General features: G+C 42.9%; 2 protein-coding genes across 2 annotated transcripts in view; one reads left to right on the top strand and one right to left on the bottom strand.

Annotated features, from left to right (window-relative positions):
* FAM184B (family with sequence similarity 184 member B) overlaps positions 1 to 18,644 on the top strand; it is a 63,095-nt gene extending 44,451 nt beyond the window's left edge. The window contains exons 11-19 of the mRNA XM_033160930.1: positions 1,224 to 1,436; positions 2,569 to 2,722; positions 4,936 to 5,036; positions 7,871 to 8,055; positions 10,955 to 11,101; positions 11,426 to 11,543; positions 12,703 to 12,810; positions 14,950 to 15,152; positions 18,391 to 18,644. Of these exons, the coding sequence (XP_033016821.1) occupies positions 1,224 to 1,436; positions 2,569 to 2,722; positions 4,936 to 5,036; positions 7,871 to 8,055; positions 10,955 to 11,101; positions 11,426 to 11,543; positions 12,703 to 12,810; positions 14,950 to 15,152; positions 18,391 to 18,481 (1,320 nt within the window). The 3' untranslated portion in view covers positions 18,482 to 18,644. The remainder of the gene's footprint in view (positions 1 to 1,223; positions 1,437 to 2,568; positions 2,723 to 4,935; positions 5,037 to 7,870; positions 8,056 to 10,954; positions 11,102 to 11,425; positions 11,544 to 12,702; positions 12,811 to 14,949; positions 15,153 to 18,390) is intronic.
* A 2,747-nt stretch (positions 18,645 to 21,391) lies between these two features.
* MED28 (mediator complex subunit 28) lies at positions 21,392 to 26,693 on the bottom strand. The gene is made up of 4 exons (XM_033160624.1): positions 26,479 to 26,693; positions 23,945 to 24,011; positions 22,890 to 23,002; positions 21,392 to 21,725 (listed from the first exon to the last, which is right to left on the bottom strand). Exons 1-4 carry the CDS (start codon positions 26,659 to 26,661, stop codon positions 21,528 to 21,530), a joined length of 561 nt encoding a protein of 186 aa, XP_033016515.1. The 5' UTR covers positions 26,662 to 26,693; the 3' UTR covers positions 21,392 to 21,527.
* Between the last annotated feature and the right edge of the window lie 939 nt (positions 26,694 to 27,632).

Raw genomic sequence — 27,632 nt, 5'->3', positions numbered from 1 at the left:
TTCCACCGGCGGAGGTAACCGAGTCAGCAGTGGGGGGGCCACTCTTTGGGTTTCTGCTGCCTGAGGCAGCTGCTTCATCCCACCTCATGGGTAGGCCAGCCCTGCTAAGGGGACTTCCAAGGAGAGAAGCAACACACAGCATGGTCTGGTAGACCCAACAGTCTGGGAGCGCACTTTGCTCAAATGGAAAACGTGCCACTTCTTAAAACCAGGGAAAACTCTATTGGTCCCTTGTGTCACCCTTTCGGTTGTCCACAGCGGTAGTGCTGAAACAGGCAATATTCCAGGAGCTCTCTTCTCTGGCACAGGAGAAGATGCCTGGAACCCTCTACTAGAATTGACTCTTCTCTCTCAGCTTACAGTCTTGTGCTGCCAGCCTGATTTAGAATGAATGGATGAGTCTGGATAAAATCTGGAGGTTGCTCACCCCTGGCTTAGAGTAACCAGAATCTCCCACAGGGTTTCTTGAAAACCTTGAGCACAATCCTGAGAAAGCTCAGTGTACTTTGTTCCCATTAAAATTGCAACTGAAATACATAGTTACTTGTCGGAATCATGCTTGAAGCACGCTCCAGTTTTTGCTAGCCAAGCAGGGATTTCTGATCTTGCTGCTGCTGGTTTTAAATCTGGTGTAAGATTGGTAGAGGCAAGAAAGTCTAGCTTGCCTGAGAATACATTTTCAAAGAATAACAAAGGATATTTTCTTGTGAACAAGTTACTGTATATACTTGAGTATAAGCCTAGTTTTTCAGCACATTTTTTGTGCTGAAAAAGCTGCCCTCGGCTTATACTCGAGTGAGGTGGGCGGTGGGGGCGGCGAGAAAGAAGCCCTTTCTCTCTGCTCGTGCCGCCACCTGCTCTCCCCAGTCAACCATTCCTTAAGAAGCGTACAAGAACGGTGGTTCTTTACTCTCCCCTGGCAGCTTGTTCCATTCCTGAACTGCTCGCATAATTGCAAACTTGGCAAAGGAGGAAGAGGAAGGAGCAGCCCAAAGGGCTGCTTTCGCGCTGCTCGTTCCTCCTCCTCCTCCACAGCGGCAAAGGTGATCCGGCTAATACTCGAGTCAATAAGCTTTCCCAGGGTTTTGTAGGAAAATTAGGTGCCTCGGTTTATATTCGGGTCGGCTTATACTCGGGTATATACGGTATTCTTGAAAGGGCTCGTGATGGGAGGTAACTGCTGTGGTTAATGACTGTGTCCTGTTGGATTCTAATATTTGAAGGTTGCACAGCTGAAGCAAGCTTTAGAGCAGCAAACCAGTGCTTTCAGGGAAGCCCTCGAAGAACAGGAGCTACTGTCCAGTAAGGAGAGGGAAAAGCTTCTGCAAGATCTTCAGGACACCATTAAGCAAAGCCAAGATACTAAAATGCAGTTGGAGGTGACTCACCAAAGAGCCATAAATCTCCTGGAGAAAAACAAAAACCAAGAGCTTGAGGTTAGATTTGTACTGGCAGTGCTGATTTTATTTTCCTTTATTCTGAGCCTTAACCATTTGAGGGTCAAAGTCGCAGCAGATAAATGTTCACCCAGCTTCTGGGCACGGCAGCTGTGTTCTTGAATAGAGATGGACATGAAAGCAAGCAAACATACATAAAAGGATTTGGCTCTGAGAGATTTGGATAGTTTACAGCAGGGGTCAGCAAACTTTTTCAGCGGGGGGCCGGTCCACTGTACCTCAGACCTTGTGGGGGGCCATACTATATTTTGGGGGGAAATAATGATGGAAGAGCACCACGAGCCTCGGTGGCTGCTTACCTGTGTCTTGCGAGTGGCTGGTGGCAGCGGTGGCGGAGGGACGATGAGCGGCGCACGAAAGGGCTCCGGAGAGGGGCTGCTTAAAATGGCGGCTGCTCAAGCGCTGCTGCTGCTGGCACCAACAAAGCCCAGCCCCCTTCCTCTTCTAGGCAGGGCGGGGAGAAGCCAGGAGGAGGGAGGGAGGAGGCGCCGCCGCCGAGGGAAAGAACGCACACGCTGGCGATCATGCAGCGATTCCTGGACCATCCACGGGCCAGATCCAGAAGGCAATTGAGCCTGATCTAGCCCGCAGGCCTTAGTTTGCCAACCCACGATTTACAGAGTATTCCTTTACATGTCTACTCAGAATGCCGTGGTAATTGCTGCAGCTTGCTCTTAAGTAAATGGATGGAGGATTGCAGCCTTATTGATCTTTCCTGGTTTCTCCAGACCAATTTCCTCCTAACTAGCCAGTGCAAGAAAAGGCTAGTGCAGACATGGTTGGGTCTGATCTTAATCACGATTAAAAGGCTGAGAGGTCTGCGGAGCAAATCCCCTCTCAGCAACTCGGGATTTAATCAATGGCATCAAATCAAGTCCATCTGACACTCTCCAAATCAAGGGCTATAAATCTATTAATCTGAAAACAGAAATCCACAACCGTTACAGAAGAGTAAAATAGAACAGACTTGGGTTATTTGGGTAAACTTGAGAACCAAAAGGATTGAGCCAACAGAGTTCAAATTTAAACATTCCACCGCTAACAATCCATGATCACTCAACACTTCCACTTACAACAGGAGATTAAGGCTTGAATTTTTCCTTGTTTGCAGGAAGCAGAGGAGTCCTGGAAGCAGAAATACAACGACGGCTTCAATGTCCAACAGCAGTCGCACAGCCTGGAAATGCAGGCATTGGAAGAGAAGGCAAGAGAAGAGCTGGAGAGCAAACTTGAGAGGATACAGAAGCCACAGTCACTGCTGATAGGTAGAACATTAATCAAGTGTCCCTTTAGTAACGACTAGGGCACTTGACAATTATTCACTCAATTGTTTTCCTTGGGTTGTATTCAACTAAGTTTTACTCAGAGTAGACCCACTGAAATTAATGGACTTAACTAATGAAACCTGCCCATTATGGTACCTTATCCATGGAAAGCTGCCACTTCCACCTATTGCCACATGGAAGGTTTGGCTCTCTGCCATGCTAGGAAACATCATTTCCCCACTTCTTCTTCTTCTTCTTAACACATAACAGTTGCCAAAGTTTCCATGTGGAAATGGTTGGAAGTGGCTGCTTACTACGGATCAAGTAGCACCATGGGCAAGTTTTTCACACAATATGTTCAAGTGCTTGTGAGAATAGGCCCCAGAACGATTCTCTGATGAAGCTGCTGCTGTTGTTTTAAATGCCAGTTGTCTGTGAATAATAACTATGACTATGCAAATCAATAAATAGTCAGAATTTGGGGTGAGGTCCTTTTTCTCCTTTTACATAATCTTCTGTCCATGCAGAAAAGCCCTCTTCTCCATTTCAGCCACCTTTTGGGGCCACGTGAACAAGAACGCAAATGCATTGCCTCCTTTTGCAAATGGCAGCCACCAGTTTTCAGGACAAAATAAAACATTCTTTCCAGTAGCACCTTAGAGACCAACTAAGTCTGTTCTTGGTATGAGCTTTTGTGTGCATGCACACTTCTTCTTCTTCTTCTTCATCATCATCATCATCATTTGGTGTATCTGAAGAAGTGTGCATGCACACGAAAGCTCATACCAAGAATAAACTTAGTTGGTCTCTAAGGTGCTACTGTAAAGAATTTTTTATTCAGTTTTCAGCAGCGGGTCTGCAATGTGATGTACGGCAGGCAGATTATCTCCCTCTTGGCAAGAGAGGGAGGGATGGCAATTATACAGCAAATAAGGAAGGCCTATCCTCCAAAGGGCAGCTTCTGTTTAGTAGAATTACCTAATAATAATAACAACAACAACAATAGGTGCAGCCCTAATATAATTGTCCTGATGCAAAAAGAGAGATCTATGTGCAGAAACAAGCTTTACTCAGCCACCATCAATACCGAGGTGTGTTTGGATGCTCACATCCATCTGGGTTCACTAAACTGAGCCACGTGTTCCTGCGTTGCAGGGGGTTGGACTAGATGACCCTCAGGATTCCTTCCAACTCTCCAATTCTATGATAACATAACATTGTTCTCTGCTCCTTTGATGTCCATTTAGTACTTAACTAGGATAAAGGTAAAGGGACCCCTGACTGTTAGGTCCAGTCTTCTCCGACTCTGGGGTTGGGGTGCTCATCTCGTGTTACTGGCCGAGGGAGCCGGCGTACAGCTTCCGGGTCATGTGGCCAGCATAACTAAGCCACTACTGGCGAACCAGAGCAGCGCACGGAAACGCCGTTTACCTTCCCGCCGGAGTGGTACCTATTTATCTACTTGCACTTTGACGTGCTTTCGAACTGCTAGGTTGGCAGGAGCAGGGACCGAGCAACGGGAGCTCACCCCGTCGCGGGGATTTGAACTGCTGACCTTCCAATCAGCAAGCCCAGTGGCTCTGTGGTTTAACCCACAACACCACCCACGTCCCTCCAAAAGGGTAGGGAGAGGGTAAAGATGGTGCAAGGCAGTGGACTCCCAACAGCAACTTTCAGAGTTCCCCATAAACTAGCAGAGTTCATCACCCTCCATTAGGTCCGGCAGGACAGCAAAAACATGTTACAGGGGTATCTGCCAAGGGTATGGAGCTCACCTTCATGGGCGACATGCTCAGGTGGACTCTCCATCCTTGGAGTAGACTTCTGCCTATCCTCCCCTATAGGACAACATGGAGCTACTCTCCAAGGGAGAGTACAAAGAGAGCAAAGGACTAAGTTTCAAGGGAAGCATAAAGAGCACCCCCCCCAACATTTTTCCTATGAAAATTGGGACCAGAGCAGCGCACAGAAACACCGTTTACCTTCCTATTGGAGCGGTCCCAATTTATCTACTTGCACTTTGACGTGCTTTCGAACTGCTAGGTGGGCAGGAGCAGGGACCGAGCAACGGGAGCTCACCCTGGGTGGGGATTCGAACTGCCAACCTTCTGATCAGCGCCACCCGCGTCCCTACTTAACTAGGATACTAGTACCTAAAAGCTTCTCCCTGTTTCAGAAGAACTCTCCTGCATTTCTCCACATTTTGTTTCTAGAATCTCTGAGAAGGGAGCTGTCTGAGCAACAGATAAAGAATAAAGAAAAGGAGGAACTCCAGGAGAAATTGAAGGCTGTGATGACTGCGAAGAGGCAGCAGGCAAACTTCTTATTTCTCTACTATTGACCAGATGCCAAACTACTCTTGATCAGTTGCAACAAATCCTGTTTAAGATTTTAAATGGCTTCTACTGGGGTTGTGTTTTTTAGGAACAGAGTTCTCAGTTGAAAAGCCCATCAGTGTATTTTATATTTACTGTATATTATAATAAGATTGCCACTGTTGACAGTACTTTGGGATTGTTTCCACATGCACTTGTGTTAAATTTTACACCAGTCACCCAAATTCTGCATCAAGAGCAGAATTCTCTAGCTTGTATTCATTCATTCATTCATTCATTCATTCATTGAGCCTTTATTGGCATAGTTTAGACAATAAAATCATAAAAACCATCAATAAAACACTGGTAATCCAGACATATTATAGCCTGTACAGTGGTACCTCGGGTTATGTACTTAATTGATTCTGGGTCGCTGTACGTAACCCAAAAAGTACGTAACCCAAAAAATTCAGTTTGCGCATGTGCAAACCGAAAAAATGCTTCTGCACATGTGCAGACCACGAAAACACGTCTGCGCATGTGCGAATCGCGTGCACTTCAGTTTGCGCTTCCGGGTTAGAGGAGTTCATAACCCGAAAAGTATGCAACCCGAAGCGTACGTAACCTGAGGTACGACTGTATACATTATGGAATTGAAACAAATTTGTGCAATCCCTTTTGCTATTTTATATAGTGCTTTTGTTTGGTATTCGGGCATAGCCAGCACCATGGAGAGTAGAGGGCAAATCTTCCCCCAAACTTGCTTGCCTTCCCTTTCACCCCCATTGCTGGGCTCCTGTCATTAACATATACTGTTATATTTTTCTCAAATATCTTAACATGTAGCACAGCATCTCATCCCCTAGAAGTATACTTTGCCCCTAATGTGCTCCCCTAGATAGTTTTTTCCTGGTGCTGCCACTGCGTGAGAGAGTCAGCAAGCCATGTTGTTCAGTCGTTCAGTCATGTCCGACTCTTCGTGACCCCATGGACCAGAGCACGCCAGGCACGCCTATCCTTCATTGCCTCTTGCAGTTTGGCCAAACTCATGTTAGTAGCTTCGAGAACACTGTCCAACCAGGACTGGTGTAATATGCCCAAACCGTCTTGCTGTGGTGAGCAACCTGGCCGCTGAATTCTGCACTAGCTAAAGTTTCTGAACTGTCTTCAGAGGCAGCCCTTGTCTCCTTGTACCTTATGCTTTCTTGTCATTGAATATTATTAAAATACGTTGCACCTTCTCCTCAAACCCAACTTCACTGCTCAGGATGTAATAACGTTCAAGGCACATATGTTCTTCAGCAATATTTGTTGTTGTTGTTCAGTCGTTCAGTCGTGTCCGACTCTTCGTGACCCCATGGACCAGAGCAGGCCAGGCACGCCTATCCTTCACTGCCTCTCGCAGTTTGGCCAAACTCATGTTAGTAGCTTCGAGAACACTGTCCAACCATCTCATCCTCTGTTGTCCCCTTCTCCTTGTGCCCTCCATCTTTCCCAACATCAGGGTCTTCTCTAGGGAGTCTTCTCTTCTCATGAGGTGGCCAAAGTACTGGAGCCTCAACTTCAGGATCTGTCCTTCTAGTGAGCAGTCAGGGCCGATTTCTTTAAGAATGGATAGGTTTGATCTTCTTGCAGTCCATGGGACTCTCAGGAGTCTCCTCCAGCACCATAATTCAAAAGCATCAATTCTTCGGCGATCAGCCTTCTTGATGGTCCAGCTCTCACTTCCATACATTACTACTGGAAAAACCATAGCTTTAACTATACGGACCTTTGTCGGCAAGGTGATGTCTTTGCTTTTTAAGATGCTGTCTCGGTTTGTCATTGCTTTTCTCCCAAGAAGCAGGCATCTTCTAATTTCGTGACTGCTGTCACCATTTGCAGTGATCATGGAACCCAAGAAAGTGAAATCTGCCTCCATTTCTTCCCCTTCTATTTGCCAGGAGGTGATGGGACCAGTGGCCATGATCTTAGTTTTTTTGATGTTGAGCTTCAGACCATATTTTGCGCTCTCCTCTTTCACCCTCATTAAAAGGTTCTTTAATTCCTCCTCACTTTCTGCCATCAAGGTTGTGTCATCAGCGTATCTGAGGTTGTTGATATTTCTTCCGGCAATCTTAATTCCGGTTTGGCATTCATCCAGCCCAGCCTTTCGCATGATGAATTCTGCATATAAGTTAAATAAGCAGGGAGACAATATACAGCCTTGTCGTACTCCTTTCCCAATTTTGAACCAATCAGTTATTCCATATCCAGTTCTAACTGTAGCTTCTTGTCCCACATAGAGATTTCTCAGGAGACAAATGAGGTGATCAGGCACTCCCACCGCAAGCCATAGAGAACCCTAAGCACTAGAAAATGGATTTTACCAGCCATTTCCTGCAGCCACATTTTCAAGCCTGACCATCACATCCATAAGGGCTTTTTGTTGCTGAATGAATGCTCAAATTCTCAGGAAGCGGACTCCTGTGTCCATTACCACATCCTTTTCTACACTGCCATTTAATCATTGATTATACCCAATAGTTTAAAGCAGGGGTAGCCAACATGGTGCCCGCTGTATGTTTGTTAGTTACAACTCCCATCAGTATGACCAGTGGTCAGGGATGATAGCGGATGTAGACCAACAGCATATGTAGAGGACGCCAGGGCTACCCCCTGATTTAGAGACGCATTTCATACAGCTGCATGTTGAATAGGCATTTTCTCATAGCTATTTTCTCATCAGAAGACCCCCAAAACAGATCTTTATCCTTTTCTGCATTTTTCTAAATGGAATGGTATCATCCACATCCATAATGTGCAAACCTCAGTTTTTTGCTATTTTTCTTAGGAAGAAAATTGCCAGAATCAGATGAAGTCTCTTAAAGATGAACTGGAAAAATGTCAGCATGAAAATTCTGGGCTCAAAAAGGAGAATGTCCTTCTTAAGGACACAATGGATCTGCTGACTGTCGATGTGGAACTACAGAAACAAACTTCTGCACAGCTTCAAGACAAGGAGAGCCAGCAGAGAAGGTTTAACACTGATATTTTGCCGCTTTCACCCTAGCGCCCAATCCACCCCCTGAACTTCAGGAATACTATCTAGTCCCCAACTGCCATTGTTGAGGTAGGACATTAGAAGAGTAGGAAGAGGACTATGTGGCCTTAGGCCTAGGTGAAAGTCCTTTGTGTGGAATGAGGTAAGATTTTGGCCTATCAAACCAATAGTAGTAGCAGTAGTAGTAGTAGTAATTTATTTCTTGTACCCGACCCAAAACAGAAAACATTAAATGCTTCCCAATACAGGGCTGCCTTCAGATGTCTACGGAAAGTTGTATAATTTTTTATCTCTTGGACATCCAATTGGAGGGTGTTCCACAGGGCAGGTGCCACTACTGAGAAGGCCCTGTTGTGGATGTGGGGGGATGATTAACATTTTTTTTTTATGATTTTCAATTTTAGCCTATACATTTCAATAATATTACAATCATTTAAACATTTCAAACATTGCCTTCCTTCCCCTCTTTCTGTGGTTCCTTGAATTTATTTTTAATATTTTCTGCTTATCCAAATTAACTTAACTAGCTCATTTATTCATCTACTTTAAATATATACTCTTATAAAACTGCAGGTTATTACAGTAATCCTGCCAATGTTCTTATCTGTTTACAATTTATTTGTAAATATTCAATAAACCATTTCCATTCTTTTATAAAAAGGTTGTTACCTTGATTTCATAATTTTTCGGTAAGTTAACAAAATCAGTCCTCCTAGCAAACTGGGAATATCCCCTCACTCACCCAAGTTTAGGATATTCCACACCTTTCCTCAGCAGAGTTTCTTTTTTTTTTCTTTGAGAAAAATAAGTGGCTCATGTAAATGTAAACCAAGCTTTAATGATAAAGAAGACTGTAACAAAATAACATAATAAGAGAAACGAAATATAACAACGTGAGGCAAGTCTGAGGCAATTGGTCCTTCTTACCTGAACACACACAGGACGCAGGTGGCGCTGTGGTCTAAACCACTGAGCTTAGGGCTTGCCGATCAGAAGGTTGGCTGTTCGAATCCCCGTGACGGAGTGAGCTCCCGTTGTTCGGTCCCTGCTCCTGCCAACCTAGCAGTTCAAAAGCACATCAAAGTGCAAGTAGATAAATAGGTACCGCTCCAGCGGGAAGGTAAACACCGTTTCCGTGCGCTGCTCTGGTTTCGCCAGAAGCGGCTTAGTCATGCTGGCCACATGACCCAGAAGCTGTCTGCAGACAAATACCGGCTCCCTCGGCCTGAAAGTAAGATGAGCGCCGCAACTCCAGAGTTGTTCGTGACTGGACTTAACAGTCAGGGGTCCCTTTACCTTTCTAACTGAACCATAGCTGTCAATTTTTCCCTTTTCTTGCAAGGAATCCTATTCGGAATAAGGGAATTTCCCTTAAAAAAAAGAGAAAAGTTGACAGCTATGAACTGAACACACAGAAGGGGTGGGGCTTATTCCAGAGCAGAACACACAAGCCCCGCCCACCAGATACCAAACATTCTACTGATCATCTCCTTGACATGTGATGGGAGGGTGTTCCACAGGGCGGGTGCCACTACCGAGAAGGCCCTCTGCCTGGTTCCCTGTAACCTTGCTTCTCGCAGGGAGGGAACCACCAGAAGCCCCTCGGTGATGGTATACAGGGCCAAAGCTATTGAGGGCTTTCAAGGTCGGCACCAACACATTGTGCTTGGAAACGTACTGGGAGCTAATGTAGATCTTTTAGTGTTATATGGTCCTGGTGGCCACTCCCAGTCAGCCATCTAGCACCCCGGACACTATTTGCTGGTGTATATCGAACAGGTTTTTGGGATCTCCCTTTGTATCAAACACCTGGAAATTTTGATGGGATGAATAAAGGCCATTGGTTATATTCACTCTTGAAGCAATTCAGATGTGATACGGGTTCAGAGGGAATAGAGCACCTGCCTCCTTCTTCCTAGTTAGTGGTATCTCCAGTTTCCCATAATTTATCCAATAAGAAAATTCACTTCTCCCACACCAGGGAGATTGACAAGCCCCGGTGCATAGACTTGTCCTGGGTGAGGGAGAGAATATTGTGGAACGCCCTCCCATCAGATGTCAAAGAAATAAACAACTATCTGAGAGGCAGCCCTGTTTAGGGAAGTTTTTAATGACTGATGGTTTAATGTATTTTTAATTTCCTGTTGCAAGCTGCCCAGAGTGGCTAGGGAAACCCAGCCAGATGGGTGGGGTATAAGTAATAAATTATTATTATTATTATTATTATTATTATTATTATTATTATTATTATGCATTTGAAATGAGACCTATTGTTTATTTTATGAATTGCTTCCCATGAGGCATCCCAAACCTAGATTCAAACGTGATGTGAAGTGAGATGTGGAAGAACAGGAAGAACGAAGCCAATGCACTTCTGGTTTCCTTCTCAATACTAGTTTTCAAAGTTTCGCTTCGTCTTGGCAGTTTTCTTTGTGTAGACCAGACACCCCCAAACTCGGCCCTCCAGATGTTTCGGGACTACAATTCCCATCATCCCTGCCCACTGGTCCTCTTAGCTAGGGATGATGGGAGTTGTAGTCCCAAAACATCTGGAGGGCCGAGTTTGGGGGTGCCTGGTGTAGATTACCCACAGCCAGTGTGACTGCAGCAGTAGAGAAGCATTGCTGATCTGATGCTCAGTTCCCCTTCTCCAAATGAAGAGCCTTCCCCCCCCACACACACACACATAATGTGCTGCTGCCTGAGCATTTCATTGCATAGTTTAGCTGTGAAATGAAATGTCAATCATGCTTCATGAAATCTCACTTGATCTATGGAATGTTTCGTATTTCATTTTCAAGCCCCTACAGCATGTTTAACGATTGTGTCCTCGATATTTATTTTTTATTATACATTTTGATACCACCATTTAAGGTTATTGGAAGAGGAGCTTAAAATCAAACATAAGAGGGAAATGGACGCCTTGAAACAAGAACACCACAAGGAGATTCAAAGCATGATGTCTGATTTCAGTACTTCACAAGGCCTACTTCATGCGAAGATTGTCTCCTTGGAAAATGAGTATGTGGCTCTGTGTGCAAAAGTGTGCAATATGTGTTGGGCTAGGGAAGATGTTAATGTATGGTGATTTTTAATACTGTATATTCTGGCGTATAAGACTACTTTTTAATCCAGGAAAATCCTCTCAAAAGTCGGGAGTCGTCTTATACGCCGGGTGGAGAATCTGCGGTCGAGTATATCTCAAACTCTATATTTTAACTGGAAAAGTTGGGGGCCGTCTTATACACCCAGTCGTCTTATATGCCGGAAAATACGGTAATATACAACTTGGTGTTTGCGTTCTGCGATCTTCCTCAAGTGCTTTTCATCCTGTAATTGACACAGACTTAAAGAATTAGAAGAGAGGGAGCGAAAGAGGGAGCCTAGGTTGGAAGACCTACATCTTATAGGCTGCCTGCGGGATAAATTACATGAAAAAGAAGAGGTGATCAAGGAATTAATGGTGAGATTTTGTCCAGAAAATACTCATAGTACATGCTATAAAGCAGCTATTTTCCAAAAGCTTGTGAGGAAAGGTATTACTTTGGATATGTTTTTTCCCCTTCCTTTTCATAACAACTTCCCATCACTTTGAATGCCCTGCTTGCAAACAACACAGCAATTCTAATTTTTTAGAGTTATTGGGGGAAGTGAGAGGCAGGAATCCCCACAGGTGTTAAGAACTCAAATAAGCTGCTTATTTCATATTCACCCTTTTTATTTTTTTTCCTTCTTCAGAATTTCACGTGGATACTGACCATTGGAAGGACAATAGGTAGGACCCGGCCAAAGGTGAGCACTTTTCAAGTCCCCTTGATTTCAGTGGAAGCATTTAAGCAGTTGCTTAAATCTTTCACATTGAAATCAAGGGCCCTTAAACGTTGACCTTTGGCTGGGCCACAGCCCAAACAGCTTCAAACTTCAACACGATGATATTCCATAGCGATCAAGATGAAAGATTTTGGAAAGATTTTCCAGTTTCAGAATAACATTATTTCAACCTTCCCCCCTCCTCCCCGACTCAATTAAATTAATTTCAACTTGAAGGCAATAATCTATGCTCCTCAATTTTCCATTCAACGCCCAGCTCTGTATTTGTTATCAGTTTGCCCCACTCTCATTCAGGATTAATAATTTCTTTTATTTATTTATTAAGAATTCATACGATTTTCCAATTAAAAAACCAAAAACAATACAATACAATACAATACATGGTTAAACACTCCATACTCCCCCCTCTCCCACCGAGGGGAGCAACAAATATAAAAAACCCCTCTCACAGATGTAACAAAAATCATTTCACATTTAACCACATATTTTCTAAATCATGGTATCAAGCTGACCCTCTTCCTAGGTCAGTTAATTAAATTCCCATCATTGCTTCTTAAAATGACTTCCTCATTTCCCCCCCCCCCTTACTGATTTCCAAATTATCACATAATTCCAGCTTTTCTTTTACTTTAACTCTAATTTAAAATCCATCTCATCGTTTTCAGGATTAATAATTTCAGACTGTGTTCATTTTTCAGTTCAGACTTTTCAGTTCAGGGGTTTTGATTTAAGCTCTCTAAAATAATATTCAGGCTGATGATAACCAGCACACGTTTTTTTTTCCTTGACAGGATGGGAGCAAACTTCAACATTCACTTTTGCCCAGTAAAGAACCATGTCGCAACCGATCTTTTTCTTTTAACACAAACCCTACTACGTGTTTGACTCCTATTGCAAAGGTAATACAATTTAACAAGAACAAAAGTCTTGCTATTTTTTCCCCGACTACAAATGATTAAATACCTAGAAAATATTAAAGGCCATGGGTGGTACTTTCCCTTGAAATCAACGGGTACTTTCCCTTGAAATCAATGAGTTTGAGTAGCATTGGATATTAATTGCATAAAAACTGCCTGTTTTCTGAGCACATTTCTCTTTCCTTTTGCGGAGCGATTAGATTGGGTGCGACCCATAGTTATGGATTCATAGCCATATTTTGCTATGATATATGCCTAATGCCAGGCAATAAAGAATGATACACATTGTGGGTTGTTGATAAATTAAGTTTTACTCTAAGTAGAGCCATTGACATTAATGGACCTAAGTTCCAGTTACAGGTAGGTAGCCGTGTTGGTCTGCCATAGTCAAAACAAAAAAATAAATAAATAAAAATCCTTCCAGTAGCACCTTAGAGACCAACTAAGTTTGTTCTTGGTATGAGCTTTCGTGTTTGCGAAAGCTCATACCAAGAACAAACTTAGTTGGTCTCTAAGGTGCTACTGGAAGGATTTTTTTATTTTGTTTTGATTAATGGACCTAAGTTAATTTTGCGTGCAACTCATTAACTTTATTTTACAATGTCTGATTCTCTGTGGTTTTCAAACTTCCTGCCTTCAGGCCTCTGTCTCCATATTGGTGAAACCAATAAATACTGTCAGCTGGGAAGTCCCCAGGTCCAGTCTTCCCTCAGCCCTGAACTCATGAGGTTGTTTTTGGCAAGCTTCCCAGCCTTAATCTCACATCTGCTGAATGGGGAATGATAAAACTGACCTACTTTCTTGGGCTGTTGTAAATATTGCTGTCTTTGCTTTTTAAGACAGCATCTTAAAAAGCAAAGACATCACCTTGCCGACAAAGGTCCCTATAGTTAAAGCTATGGTTTTCCCAGTAGTAATGTACGGAAGTGAGAGCTGGACCATCAAGAAGGCTGATCGCCGAAGAATTGATGCTTTTGAATTATGGTGCTGGAGGAGACTCTTGAGAGTCCCATGGACTGCAAGAAGATCAAACCTATCCATTCTCAAGGAAATCGGCCCTGAGTGCTCACTAGAAGGACAGATCCTGAAGCTGAGGCTCCAGTACTTTGGCCACCTCATGAGAAGAGAAGACTCCCTAGAAAAGACCCTGATGTTGGGAAAGATGGAGGGCACAAGGAGAAGGGGACGACAGAGGATGAGATGGTTGGACAGTGTTCTCGAAGCTACTAACATGAGTTTGGCCAAACTGCGAGAGGCAGTGAAGGATAGGCGTGCCTGGCGTGCTCTGGTCCATGGGGTCACGAAGAGTCGGACACGACTGAACGACTGAACAACAACAACAAATATTGCTGAAGAACATATGTGCCTTGAACGTTATTACATTCTGAGCAGTGAAGTTGGGTTTGAGGAGAAGGTGCAACGTATTTTAATAATATTCAATGACAAGAAAGCATAGGGTACAAAGAGACAAGGGCTGCCTCTGAAGACAGTTCAGAAACTTTAGCTAGTGCAGAATTCAGCGGCCAGGTTGCTCACCAGAGCAAGACGGTTTGGGCATATTACACCAGTCCTGGTCCGACTGCACTGTCTACCAATTAGTTTCTGGGCCCAATTCAGCGTGCTGGTTTTGACCTATAAAGCCTTAAACGGCCCAGGACCCCAATACCTCAAGGACTGCCTCTTTCCATATGAACCTACCCAGACGCTGAGATCATCTTCTGAGGCCCTTCTTCGTTTGCCTCCTCCTCGAGAGGTGCAGAGGGTGGCAACACGAGAACAGGGCCTTCTCTGCAGTGGCTCCCCACCTGTAGAATGCTCTCCCCAGGGAAGTTCACTTGGCGCCTTCATTATACACTTTAGGTGCTAGGCAAAAACATTATTTTTTAACCAGGCCTTTGGTTGACTTGATTTGACATCCTATGCCCTTTTAAAATTTGTGGGGTTTTTTTGGGGGGGGTGTTATTGGGTTGTTGTTTTTATTTTGCTTATGTATTTTGTGGTTTTATATTTTGATTTTATTCTGCGAACTGCCCTGAGACCTCTGGGTATAGGGCGGTATATAAATTCATGTTATTAAATATTAATAATAATGAGGTATGCAATTCTGTTCTCCTCACAAAGCAGAAGAAAATGAACGAAGCTCCCAGCCGCATTGTCAGCGTTCCGAATTTAGCTTCCTATGCAAAAAGCTTTCTGAGTGGTGACTTGAGGCCTAAGAGAAATCCACCTCACATTACAAAATCTACAAGTTTGGATCAGAATCCTGGCTGTGTCAGAGTGTGCTATCCATCAGTACAAGCCTTGGAGACCAAGCCAGCCCCAAGGTAAGTTATCAGTCTGTACTTACAGGGAAAAAGCTGTGATCCTATATAATGAAGCTACAATCCTATACCATTCCTCTTGGAAGCAAAGACCTATTGAACCCATTGGTATTTACTTCTGAGTCACTACTGTTCATTTAACCAAAGTATTCTTAAGGTAAAGGTAAAGGGACCCCTGACCATTAGGTCCAGTCGTGTTTGACTCTGGGGTTGCGGCGCTCATCTCGCTCTATAGGCCAAGGGAGCCGGCGTTTGTCCGCAGACAGCTTCCAGGTCATGTGGCCAGCATGACCAAGCCGCTTCTGGCGAACCAGAGCAGCGCACAGAAACGCCATTTACCTTCCCACCAGAGTGGTCCCTATTTATCTACTTGCACTTTGGCGTGCTTTCAAACTGCCAGGTGGGCAGGAGCTGGGGCCGAGCAATGGGAGCTCACCCCGTCGCAGGGATTCGAACCGCCGACTTTCTGATCGGCAAGCCCTAGACTCTGTGGTTTAACCCACAGCGCCACCTGGGTCTTAGACTTCAGCAATTCTTAGACTTTATTCTTATTCTTATTTATTCTAATTATTCTTAGACTTCATCAATAACAAAACATCGTCTGATCTGTCCAACAGTGAATCCAACTCCCTCGGGAGGTTTTGGACTCCCTTTCCTTGGAAGTATTTAAGCAGAGGTCAGATGGCCATCTGTCATAGATGCTTTAGCTGAGATTCCTGCATTGCAGGGGGTTGGACTAGATTACTCTTGGGTCCCTGCCTACTCTTATGATTCTATGATTCTGTGATCTCTGAGTTGTGTAGACAAGATCAAAAATGTTACTTCCTGTAAAATGAGTTCAGCTAAATGCCAAGTGGAGCTCCAGAATTTTGGGGAAGAATAAAAACAACGATGAGAGAGTAAACAGGAGTAAAGGAAATGAAATTGTCACTAAATTTGTCAGCTTATTTAGAAAGACGTTTCCCAGCAAAATAGGCTTGTTTAGCACCTGTTTAATGGCTACAGTCCCCAAACTACACAAGGTTTCTTTGAGTGTTGGTAGTTTGGGTCTTTCTCACCATAACAACTTCCTAGAGACTCAAGCAAGCTCTGAAGTGCTAGGACTGACCTTTGTGGGTGTTTTATATTATGTGACCTATATGGAGAAATGGGCACAAGCAATTAAGTCATGCTCAGAGTAGACTTCCTGAAATCAATGGATGTCAGTATAGACAAGTGTGTAACTCAGAAAGCACCCTTAAGGCCCATGTAAATAGCAGTATCTTTAACAAATAGGAGGTAGCAAGATTACAACCTGTGCAATATTTCATTTGATGGTGGCGTTTTAGATCAAGATAATTCCTGGTATAAGATTTTTCTGACAGGGATAGTGGTTTGACGTGGCAGAATTTATTTCTTAGCTCCCGCTGTATGCACAGATACATTGCATATTTTGAGAATACAAAATTCAAATAAAGAAGTCAGTGAGTAAGAAGTTGCTGACAGAAAACAAGATTATATTAAAGCTGCTTTAGTCAAACCTCACGTCTGTATTTCTTGCGTCATTTTTGAAGACACAGTAGCTTGAACATCAAGCCAAAGCGAACCTGGTGAAGCTGGGCTGCTATGTGGAATATCTTGAGTTGCCGAATCCTTGTTCCAGTCCTTGTTTATGCATGTATTTTCATGAGCTGCCTTGCCTTGGTCCCTAAAGTAGCTTACAAGATTGCAACAATATTGTGTCGGTGTTGTTTTAAAAAACACCACCACATACAAATGCAACCTAGCAGCCCACACTTATGTAGCAGTGGCCCAAAGGGGCCACAATGAATATACCTTTATTAATCATTGAATATGCTTATAATAGAAATGTTATGGTAACCTGTTGCTTTAAGGAAACTGACGATTCTTTGCAAGAGACCTTCCCTACTGGGAAAGGACAGCAAATACCGTATTTTTCACTCCATAGGGTGCACTGGACCATAGGGCGCACCTTGTTTTTAGAGGAGGAAACAAGAAAAAAAGGTTTTCCTCTTCTAAAAGCCCTGTTTTATTAAAGGTTTTGCCGTTTTTTGCAAAGGGAAAAACCCTGGTTTTTTTGAGGATCAGCTAAAAGTTTTGCAGCTTTTTTTTGCAAAGGGGGAAAAGCAAAGAGGAAAAGCCCCATTTTTATGGGGTTCAACTCACATTTCTGCAGCTTCTAAAGGAAAGGGAGCCTTTGCTACAGTTTCCAGACAGATAATCTAATCAGCCAGTCACATGTTGCTGGGGAAACAACCTCCCTCTACAGCACATTCAACAGTGGAGGGTGGGGCTGAAAGGGAGCCGGGGACTCTTATCTCTCTCTCAATCTCTTGCTGATCAGCTGCTGAGCGGGGTCAACACTCCCTTTTCTCTTTGTAAAATAAAAAAGCATGATCCTCTTTAGGTCCCTGGGCAATTCAGCTCCAGGGACCACCATTCGCTCCATAAGACGCACAGATATTTCCCCTTACTTTTCAGGAGGAAAAAAGTGCGTCTTATGGAGCGAAAAATACGGTATGTCAAATCACTTTCATAAGCTAGAACATAAGTTGATACATAGAACAAAGGCCTAACAGAGATTCCCATGCACGCAAACTAACGAAAATGTAACAGATCGGTGAAAACCAAGGTTTAGTTAGAAATGCTTTTTGCGCATGCGTATTAGATTAGGTAATGTACATGCGTACTAAACTGAAATGAGGTAATGAAATATGATGGGTTAATTTGAAATCCCTTTGTTTGAAATGTTATAAATACCCCTGCCCACACCTTTGGGCGGGGTTGCAGTCTTTGCGAAACGATTTCCACTGTAACCCTTATTGCTTTGCAATAAACAAAATGGACTCCTAGCTCCTTTGTCTCTGAGTTTTATTGGCGTAGCTCAGAAGAAGGGCATCTCGCCCAATGCAACACTTAGCCCTCTTGTCAAGAGATATGCCCAGCCTACACTTCCTTTCAGATTCTGCAGTCCCAGGGCAACTAGCAGTTAGGAGTAGAGCGTTCTTTTGGAATAGATGGAGGAATCTTGCTCTCTGAGGCCATTTCTTCTTCCACTCATGACTGTGGCCAGGACTCAGAATGCAAAGTTCTCTCTTCCTAGTGATTTCCACTTCACAGACAACATTACATAGTAATGCCAGTTACACATAGCGCCAGTTGCTGCTTCCTCTGATTATTCGTATCTTCCAACTCATTTTTTACTCATATCTTTATTTGTATTTTTTTTCTCTCTCTTCAGGCTGCAAAGTAATGAAACATCAGAACCCAAAGATGCTCAGAAACCGGACCCTCGCCATCAGGAGTGGTTTACGAAATACTTCTCTTTCTGAGAGAAACTATTTATAGAATATCCTACACTGATAGTACTGTTGATGTTAAATATTTATATAGTGCTTTGCAGAATAAGCAAGGTAACACAAGGACCATAAACTCTGAGGTTTGTTAGTGAGAGAACCATTAAATTTGATTTGACACAGCAGGGAATGAACATGATTTTTTAAAAAACATGTGGTTGAAACATTACCATACATTTTTCTTTATCTTTATCATGTATATACTATTTTATTTATGTTAATTTAAGACCCCTCTTAATATTTTATTTCTAATTAGCTTCAGTTCAATAGGATTCCCAGAGCAGCTTATAAAAGAATTAGAACCCAAAACACTAAAACACATTTAGGTAGCACAGTAAACAAAGAAAGCAATGTAGGACAGTAAGTTATATTATATGTATTGCCTTTATACCAAATGCACGGTGACACTGAAAATGGTGCTTTTGGTGACAGCACATTTCAGTTTCTAGTCTGATGGGTTTTTTTAAGCTCCATATTCATTCCAGTCTGAAACAGCAGGGATAGGTCCAGTCACGGACGACTCTGGGGTTGCAGCGCTCATCTCGCTTTATTGGCTGAGGGAGCCAGCGTACAGCTTCCGGGTCATGTGGCCAGCATGACTAAGCCGCTTCTGGCGAACCAGAGCAGCGTACAGAAACGCCGTTTATCTTCCCGCTGGAACAGTACCTATTTATCTACTTGCACTGGCGTGCTTTCGAACTGCTAGGTTGGCAGGAGCAGGGACCGAACAATGGGAGCTCACCCCGTCGTGGGGATTCAAACCGCCGACCTGATCGGCAAGCCCTAGGCTCTGTGGTTTCGACCACAGCGCCACCGGCGTCCTACTCCAAATATTGTTCTTCTGCTCCATTAGCAATTGAGGACAATGCCACAAATGCAGCACAGCCTACCAGGGTCACGATGCTGGAAACTTAATGTTACCCTACTTCAAAGAAGACTTATCCCAGCGGAGCAGCTAGCCATTCGGGGGCACGGGAGGTGGTGGGGAGACACAAGCCCCACACTGCCGCTTTGGGCAGCGTGGAGCCTGCAGGTGCCTAAGCCCACCGCTTCATTCCCAGGCCCCGCTGTAAGTGACCTCCCCACTCCACCCCGTTACACCTCTTCATTATTCTTTTTACAATATAGTCAACTGGCTATGGCAGTTATTTATTTAAAACCACCACCAGATTCTTGGTAATGAGGCACTTCTTTCAGGCATTACTGCCTGCACACACCAATCTGTGTCAAGAAGCCTAAATATTAAATCCATTTGAAAAGAAATATCTTGATTTCGCACAAACGGCGCTTAAATATTGCTGTGTCTATTGAGTCGAGGTCAGTAAGGCCACATACGGAAAAAGCTTGTGCTCATTTTATATGCTTGCTTAATTTTTTTTTAAAAAAAACAATTGTCTTCTACCCACCCCAATACCATGTAATGAACGGCTTCTGAAAACATCTTTGTGCCAAAAGCAGTTTGCCAGAAAGCTGAGAAACACAAGTATCTCTAGATCATAAGACCATATGAAGGGTCCAGTTGGACCAGGCCAAAGGCCCATCCACCAACAGCTTTATGGTCCTTTGGATGCCAATATTTCATGGTGCATCTGTGCCCTGTAGTGACAGATTACAAAACATGTTTTTCCTCGGTTAGGAAATACATGTTCTTCTATTGTCTCTACCTTAACATCAAATCAAGCTAACTTCAGAACATCTGAGTTATTTGGATTGTCACATTTAAATACATACAGCATAAAAGCCAAGTGTTAGTGTTCAAACTGTTCAGTTTTCAAGAAGCAAATTCAAGAACACCTATAATTTGAGCCAGCAATGTAAATATACTATGTCAAATTACCAAACCCATTTGGAACCAGAATCTTTGGGAAATGTCTGAAGCGAAACAGTGTACTTGAAAGAAAGCCAAACAATTTCCTGAATAAAATAAGCTGAGGGTGCTTTGTATATATAAAACAAACTTATTGTTACATGATCAAAATAAAAATGAACATTACCTAAAACTCATTTGGTGATGCTATCAAAATAAAAACTAAGTACACTATTTTTGCCCCATGTGTGGTTTATTATCATTTTGTTGATTCAAACTAGAGAAAGCAGTTCTTGATTTACAGGCCATGAAATTCAAGAAATTATGCCTAGCTACATATATGTCATGAGTATTTTCTGTTCTTCCATTATAAAACAGGAACCTTGAACAGCAACACTGATGCTATTTTGAAGAGATAATTTAGAGCAACATGCTTCCAGGGACAAAAGAAAAAGACATGGCTTGAGACACAAAAGAAAAATACGTAGGAAGCTGTGATGGCAGGCATTAAGGAAGCAATTGAGGTTGTAAAATAAAATAATAATAATAATGTGGCCACTCTGATTCTCCTCCCTTAGGCAGAAGGAACACAAAAAATAAGAATATGTTCTATAGAGCTCTTTGTTGAATTTCTTATACCATGAAAAGAGGTAGCAGCAGACAGAAAAACCCTAGGACCAACAGCAGAGACCCAAAAGGCTATTTTGAGCACATCCAACAGCTCAGCTCCTGTTTTCAGCAGAGCCCCCTCCCCTTCCCAGCTGACCACCAATGCAAAATTCAAAGGCAGAAAAGCCCCAAACTGCATGCCTGGAGTAACCCTCTGAATATCAGCCAATATTTTGTTCCACAGATCAGCCACTATATTTTGGGCACGTGGCATGCTACCTGTGAAGTTTTGGGGTTTTTTAAAAAATAAAAACACACTTATTCATTACTACGACAAAACTACCCACGTGATATGTCAAAAATGCCTATTTGTCGTTTCTTCAGCAGAAAGCCATTTTAACAGCTCGGAGATATGTTTGCTTTCAGTCTATCCTATATGTAATTTGTTGGGGCAGGTGATTAATAAAAGTACAAAACCTAAACCCCATTTTGAGCCCTGCAAGGGCAAATGGCTTTATCATCGTTTTGTTATGCTTCTTGTCGTCACCTAAAAAAATGTCCATATGAAGTTGCACCGAACAGACAATAGGAAGTCAATTGCGTTGTTCACGTTTGCTTGAGCGGTGCAGGAATGTTAGCCGATGCCTGCTCTAGATATGCTAAGGATCCTTGAGGCATTTCAGCAGGCTTTTTGTGCTGGACATTGATGTCTTCCAGAACCTGCTGCCAGTGTCGCAGTTTACCCAAGTGCTTCTGAATTAGCGCTTCCTTCCTCTGCAATTCATTTCTCAGTTCTGAAACATCCTACAGGAGAGACAGGTACACAGGAAATTACAAGCAACAAGGAATCTCTTTTTATGTAAAATCTGTTCCTATGCAACAAGCTATCCTTTCTGATGTCACAAGAGGTTATATTCTTTTTAAATATTCACATGATCCAAGTTTCAAAAGGAAAAGTAACATCTATTTCCCTCTGGACAATGCATTTCTTACAGGGATTTTGGTAAGTGTCAATCTCTTCCTCTGTACTAGTTACTATTTAAGTGTGCTTTTAATGACTCTGAAACAGACTTTCAACATTTGGACAAGGCTCTGAAAAAGGTTGAGACACTTCACAGGGAAGGATGACAAGACACGATACAGGGCAAGTGCTTGAAGCAAGGCAGTGTTTTCCAACATCCGGTTATGTTCCCACCCCACCCCCAACACATATATGATATTTTGAGTATTTAGTGCACTTTGCCCATATTTCTGTAATCTTTACAACATTGAGACCATGGCAGAGGCAAAATGGGGACCATGGGCATTCCTGGTGCTCAGCTCAGCTGCTCAGCAATTACACTTAACTCTCCACACAAAATGAACATTTGTCCTTTTCTTAGTTGCCATCAAGAACGATGATATTGGAATGCATACCTTGCAACTTTAAAGCAGCACCTGCCTGCTAAGAGTTGATTAAAACATAAATTGCTTTAGTGTGCTCACAGTGTTAAAATTATGCTCCTCGGGACAGAGGCCCAATGACAAATTTTCAACACGTCCTAACCAGGGTTTTCTGCAAATTTTTCAGTTGATTCATTTCCCCCAGCAGTTCTAAAACTACTACACAAGGTAAACGTTCCCTAAAACGGCACTCCTAACCCCACATACCTGAGAGTAAGCTCACTGAATTCAACAGGACTTACCGCTGTGGAAACCATGGTTAGGATCGTGCTGCACTAATCTGAACACATACAGTTATGAGATTGTTTTGGACAGGAAAAAAACCTTCATCTGTCTGTTACTGGCCAAGTAAACTTTATGTGGATTTAACTCCACTGTATTTATTAAATTATTTTTATCCATTTAATACTAAGTGAATGAATCAAAGACAAAAGTATCACTCAGCACATATCCGCTTACTTTGTCACAACTCTGCATATAGATTTGGGTGTCATGTTCAAGCCTAGAGGAAAACCCAGCACGTACCTCTTTAATTACTTGCTCTGGTTTCTGGACACACAGCTGCAGCCTTTTTTGTAAGAAAAAGCATTCTGTTTGCCGTGCAACGTCTAAAAATTTCTGGATACACTGGTCAACGCCTAATACACAGAGCAACAAGATTTTAAAGTTATTCCACAGGAAAATAGAACATTCATAACTTTACAAACCAGTTACGGACAAGGCTGTGATAACGAGCAAAGTGAATTTTTTTGGCTAAAATTACTGCATTCTTAAAAACTTGCAAAAATGAGATCTGTATAAAGTAGTTCATAGTTTTAACAATTTTTTTAAGGGAAAAAACAGAATGTTCAAAGTCAGACAGTGGGCTGCTAAAGAATACATAGGAATCTCGATTTTGCATGTTGTAAACATAGTCCGCTAAAATAAAACCATTTTAACAAAAGTTATGTGAAAAAGGTAATTAAAGCAAAATTTCTGATGACAGAAAAAAGAATCCTTCAGTTTTTGAATAGAAATCACAGGCGTGATTTTACCACATGCAGAAGAAGTTTTACCTATATAGAATTAAGTGATGGAGTTTAAGTAGCACCATGATTCTTAAACTGTATCACAAAGAGGACTAAATAACATCTTAAAAACTTAAGCCAATGCATATCAGATGCCTCTGCCAATCTATGTCCCTCAGAATGACTCTTGACCAATATATAAGTACTAGCATCATCCCAAGGGCAATATTAAAAATGCAACAGGATTCCCGGATGGAGCTCTCCTGTAAGATAATCAATAAAATCTGCTCAAGTTAAATATGCTTTTAATTGGGAGCCCCAGATGTGGTAGCTATCAATGGTTTGGGAAACACCGCGTGAACAACTTTCCAGCCTTGCTGATTTTGCATAATCTATTTATTTTACCTTAAGCAATTAATAATTGGTTGGATTAGTCCAGAGGACTCTCAAAAAAGCTTACAATTTAAAAACCATTTAATCAAGCAACATCATAAAAAAGCAACAAGAGATAAGCAACAAGCAGCAAAATAAAATAAAATCTAAGTTAAAACGAAGATAGAGGTACCGGCTTACCAGTTCTAATTTCTTCCTGGTCTGTACCATTGACATAATCTTGACTCACAAGAGAAGCAAAGCAAGCCTAGGTAATTACAGAAATATATACAAGCAATTACTAGAAACAGAAGGACGTTCACAGTGTACATGCCATTATGAGTATACAGCTTCCTCTTGTTTCCCATGAGCAATGCTGAACCATCAAATGCATTTTTGCTTTCTAGGAAAAAACTCATGGGCTTTTATTTCACAGAGATTTATATCTGCCTTAATGACATAACTCCTCCTGTGACTTTATAAACACAAGTATATAGAAAAGGGGGAATGGTGAACGAGGTGGAGGGTGGGGACAAAAGGGGCCATGAAATGTAGTATTGTGAGATGCATCTAAATCTTCAGGGCTAATAGATACTACAGTGGTACCTCGGTTTAAGAACCGCCCTGTTTACGAACTATTCGGTTTACGAACTCCGCAAAACCGGAAGTAGTGTCCTGGTTTGCAAACTTTACCTTGGTCTAAGAATGGAATCCAAACGGTGGAAGGGCACCGGCGGTGAGAGGCCTCATTAGGGAAAACGCGCCTCAGTTTAAGAATGGTTTCGATTTAAGGACGGATTACGTTCGTAAACCGAGGTACCACTGTATAACCATATAAGCACTTTTGGTTTCAACAACCAAGCAGGACTGGATACAATAAATATCTGATAGGCAAGAGCGGTGCCCTGCACACCTCTTGTTAAAGGCGCTAGAGCAGGCATGGCCAAACTAGGCCCTCCAGCTGTTTTCGGACTACAACTACCATCATCCCTAGATAAGAGGACCAGTTGTCATGGATGATGGGAATTGTAGTCCCAAAACAGCTAGAGGGCCTAGTTTGGCCATGCCTGCTCAAGAGTGAGGGCTGCTCCACTGGAGAAACAAATGCTGGAGTTAAGAAACACATTCTCACTACTATGACCCTTCTGGCCACTTTGTCTAAAACTGGTTTGACAACTTCCCGGAGCAAAGCAGAAGATCTCAGAGCAATGCCACTCTGTGCCAATAGGAACAGCGGCCAGCAGGGACTTTAAAGGTCATCCGAAAATCCAGGCTGTGTTGCAAGCAATGATGCCTTTTCTCATTTTTGACTACGGCCATATTATAGAATCAAAGAGCTGGAAGGCACCCCAAGGCTCATTTAGTCCAATCCCCTGCAGTGCAGAAATCTCAACAAGCGGTCCTCAATCCAATATGGAACCCAAACAGCCCCCGCATAGCTTTGCAAGTGTGTGTGCATGGAGGGTTTTCGGCTAGGAGTCCAAAGTAGCCGCAGCCGCGCCTCCAAACCTGAAAACTTAACAGGGTGGGATTATATATCAGGGTCTTGTGGCACCTTGCAGTGTTTCTCAAACTAGCTGTTGTTGGACTACAACTCCCATCATCCTTAGCTGGCAGGACCTGTGGTCCAGTATGATAAGAGTTGTAGTCCAACAACAGCTGGGGGCCCAACTTTGAGAAACACTGCTTCAAGGCTAACAAACATTATTCTGAAGAAGTGTGCATGCACACAAAAGCTCATACCAAGAACAAACTCAGTTGGTCTCTAAGGTGCTACTGGAAAGAATTTTCTATTTTGTTTCGACTATGGCAGACCAGCACGGCTACCCACCTGTAACTGAAACATTATTCTGTTCTGAAGTGGACCCTTGTTCCCAAAAGCATAGGCCATCAGAAGCATATTGATCTTTCAAGGTGCTGCTAAGAGAGCTGGTTGTATTGGCAGTATCAGGGCAGAAGAGCTGACCCCCAGGAAAGTGGTTAACACTGCAGGGCTGCCATCAAGCGACACACCCTGCAAAGTGATCACGTGTTTGCTTTGGCAGACCACTTCCCCCTATTTCTTCCTCCTAATTGTTTAAACCAAATAAATCAACCAAGAACTTATACATTGACCACTAATAATGAAACGTATGTTGTGGATATTTTCCACATTTATTATGCTATTTTTGTGATACTCAAATGACATGAGAAAACTTGGTATACTTATCTGTATATTATTATTCTTGTTTATAAAACCCAATTTAAAAAAAAAATCAAAAACTAAAATGTGCAACTATAACAACGTATCATCCTTAAAACGTATAATGTCAGACGTTAATGAGGCCTGAATTAGAAAAAGCGTGCAAGACCTGACCTAGAAAGAGCGTTTTTAGGATTTGCACGGGCAATATTCCCTTCTGCTCTTGGGATTCGACGAGGGGGGGGGGGTCCTCCAATGTGAGCCCGAAAGCTGCTCTGCACACAGGACATGTCCATGTCTACAGTTTTTGAAAGTCTATGTCCCAATTAAAAGAGGGAGGTGGGAAAATGTTGAAACAGGAACCGGAAGTAAAGACAAGCTCTGTTTACCATTATCCCCGTCTCTATGGTTAGGAAGGCCTCTTGTCTGAAGAGCTCCCGCATCCGAGGGAGGGACACGGCAACGGCCCTCTCCCGCTCACTTTCGTTCATCCCCCCCCCTCCCCTTACAAATCATGGTACCTTCCGGCTCCAGCCCGCCCTCCGCGGCCTACCTCGAAAGACGCCTCCAGCTCGTCCACGAGGGTGCTGTTGGGGTTCCGCGGGCCCGCGGGGTTCGTCGGGAGGAGGCCGGCTGGCCCCGACACACCGGGGGCCACGGGCGGAGGAGGCGGCGGAGGAGGAGGAGGAGGGACCGGGCCCTGGTTCCCGAACATTCCGCTCAGGCTGGCCGCCATGGCAACGGAGCGCAAAGCGGAAGCAGCCAGTGCGCAAGCGCGACGGGGAACGCGGTGACGCGAGCGGAGGGGGCGGCACCAGAGGGGCGGGGCTTTGGAGCCTTGGCATTTGGACTTGGTTATCAATAATTATTTACGGCTATATAAATCCTTTATATATTACTGTAATATGTATAGCTATATATATTATCTAGAATATATATATGTATGTATGTACATTTAATTGTATGTTTAACAATGTTTTATGATTTGTACACACACATAAAAAACAAACATGAATAAGAGTTAAATCTATATAGTTTTATTTCTATTCATGCTTAGGTTTTTTTTAGTGATTAGTGTGGTTTCCCCCCATGTTTTTAGCTAAAAGCCACCTTGAGTCACTGTCAGGGGAAATGGAGAAGTATAAATATAAATATAAATATTTTAATCATAATTGGTCCTAAGGCAGGCTTACAATAGCTTTCAAGTATTTTAAATCCCATCCCTATTTTTTCCAGTGTAGAATACATCATTTTAAATTCCATGTCTGTGCTTAGTGGCACATCAGCTAGCCCTTGAGCATCTGCAAAGTTGGCATCCTTAAAAGCACAGAGTAATGATAAGAGTATGTTTCCAGTAGACTTTGCTTTCGACACTAGTTTGTTATCTTCAGTGAAAGCCACAATCACAGTTCCAAAATCACTTTCTCGGTTAGCTGCAGCTAGTTGGCAGTTTGGGGCTTTATGCAACGTTATGCATCACTTTGCCCTTAGATTAAATAATATCTGATCTGAGCCAGGTTGCCAATTCATGTTACGATGATGATATGGAAGTATTTGACTGTGAGCTCAATGGCCAAGTTGTAGCTACTAGGTGTATTTTATCTTAGACTGCTGCAATACCTTACCAAGAAAGATAAAAGCAGGTGCTTCTGGCAACAGATTCCAGGATTTACTCATGAGGCAGATACGTACAAACCATTTAGAGAT

This window comes from Lacerta agilis, chromosome 9 (genome assembly GCF_009819535.1).
Source record: "Lacerta agilis isolate rLacAgi1 chromosome 9, rLacAgi1.pri, whole genome shotgun sequence".
Classification (NCBI taxonomy): Eukaryota; Metazoa; Chordata; class Lepidosauria; order Squamata; family Lacertidae; genus Lacerta; species Lacerta agilis.
Note: the sequence above shows the minus strand (reverse complement) of the source record. Positions and strands in the feature narration are given on the sequence as shown.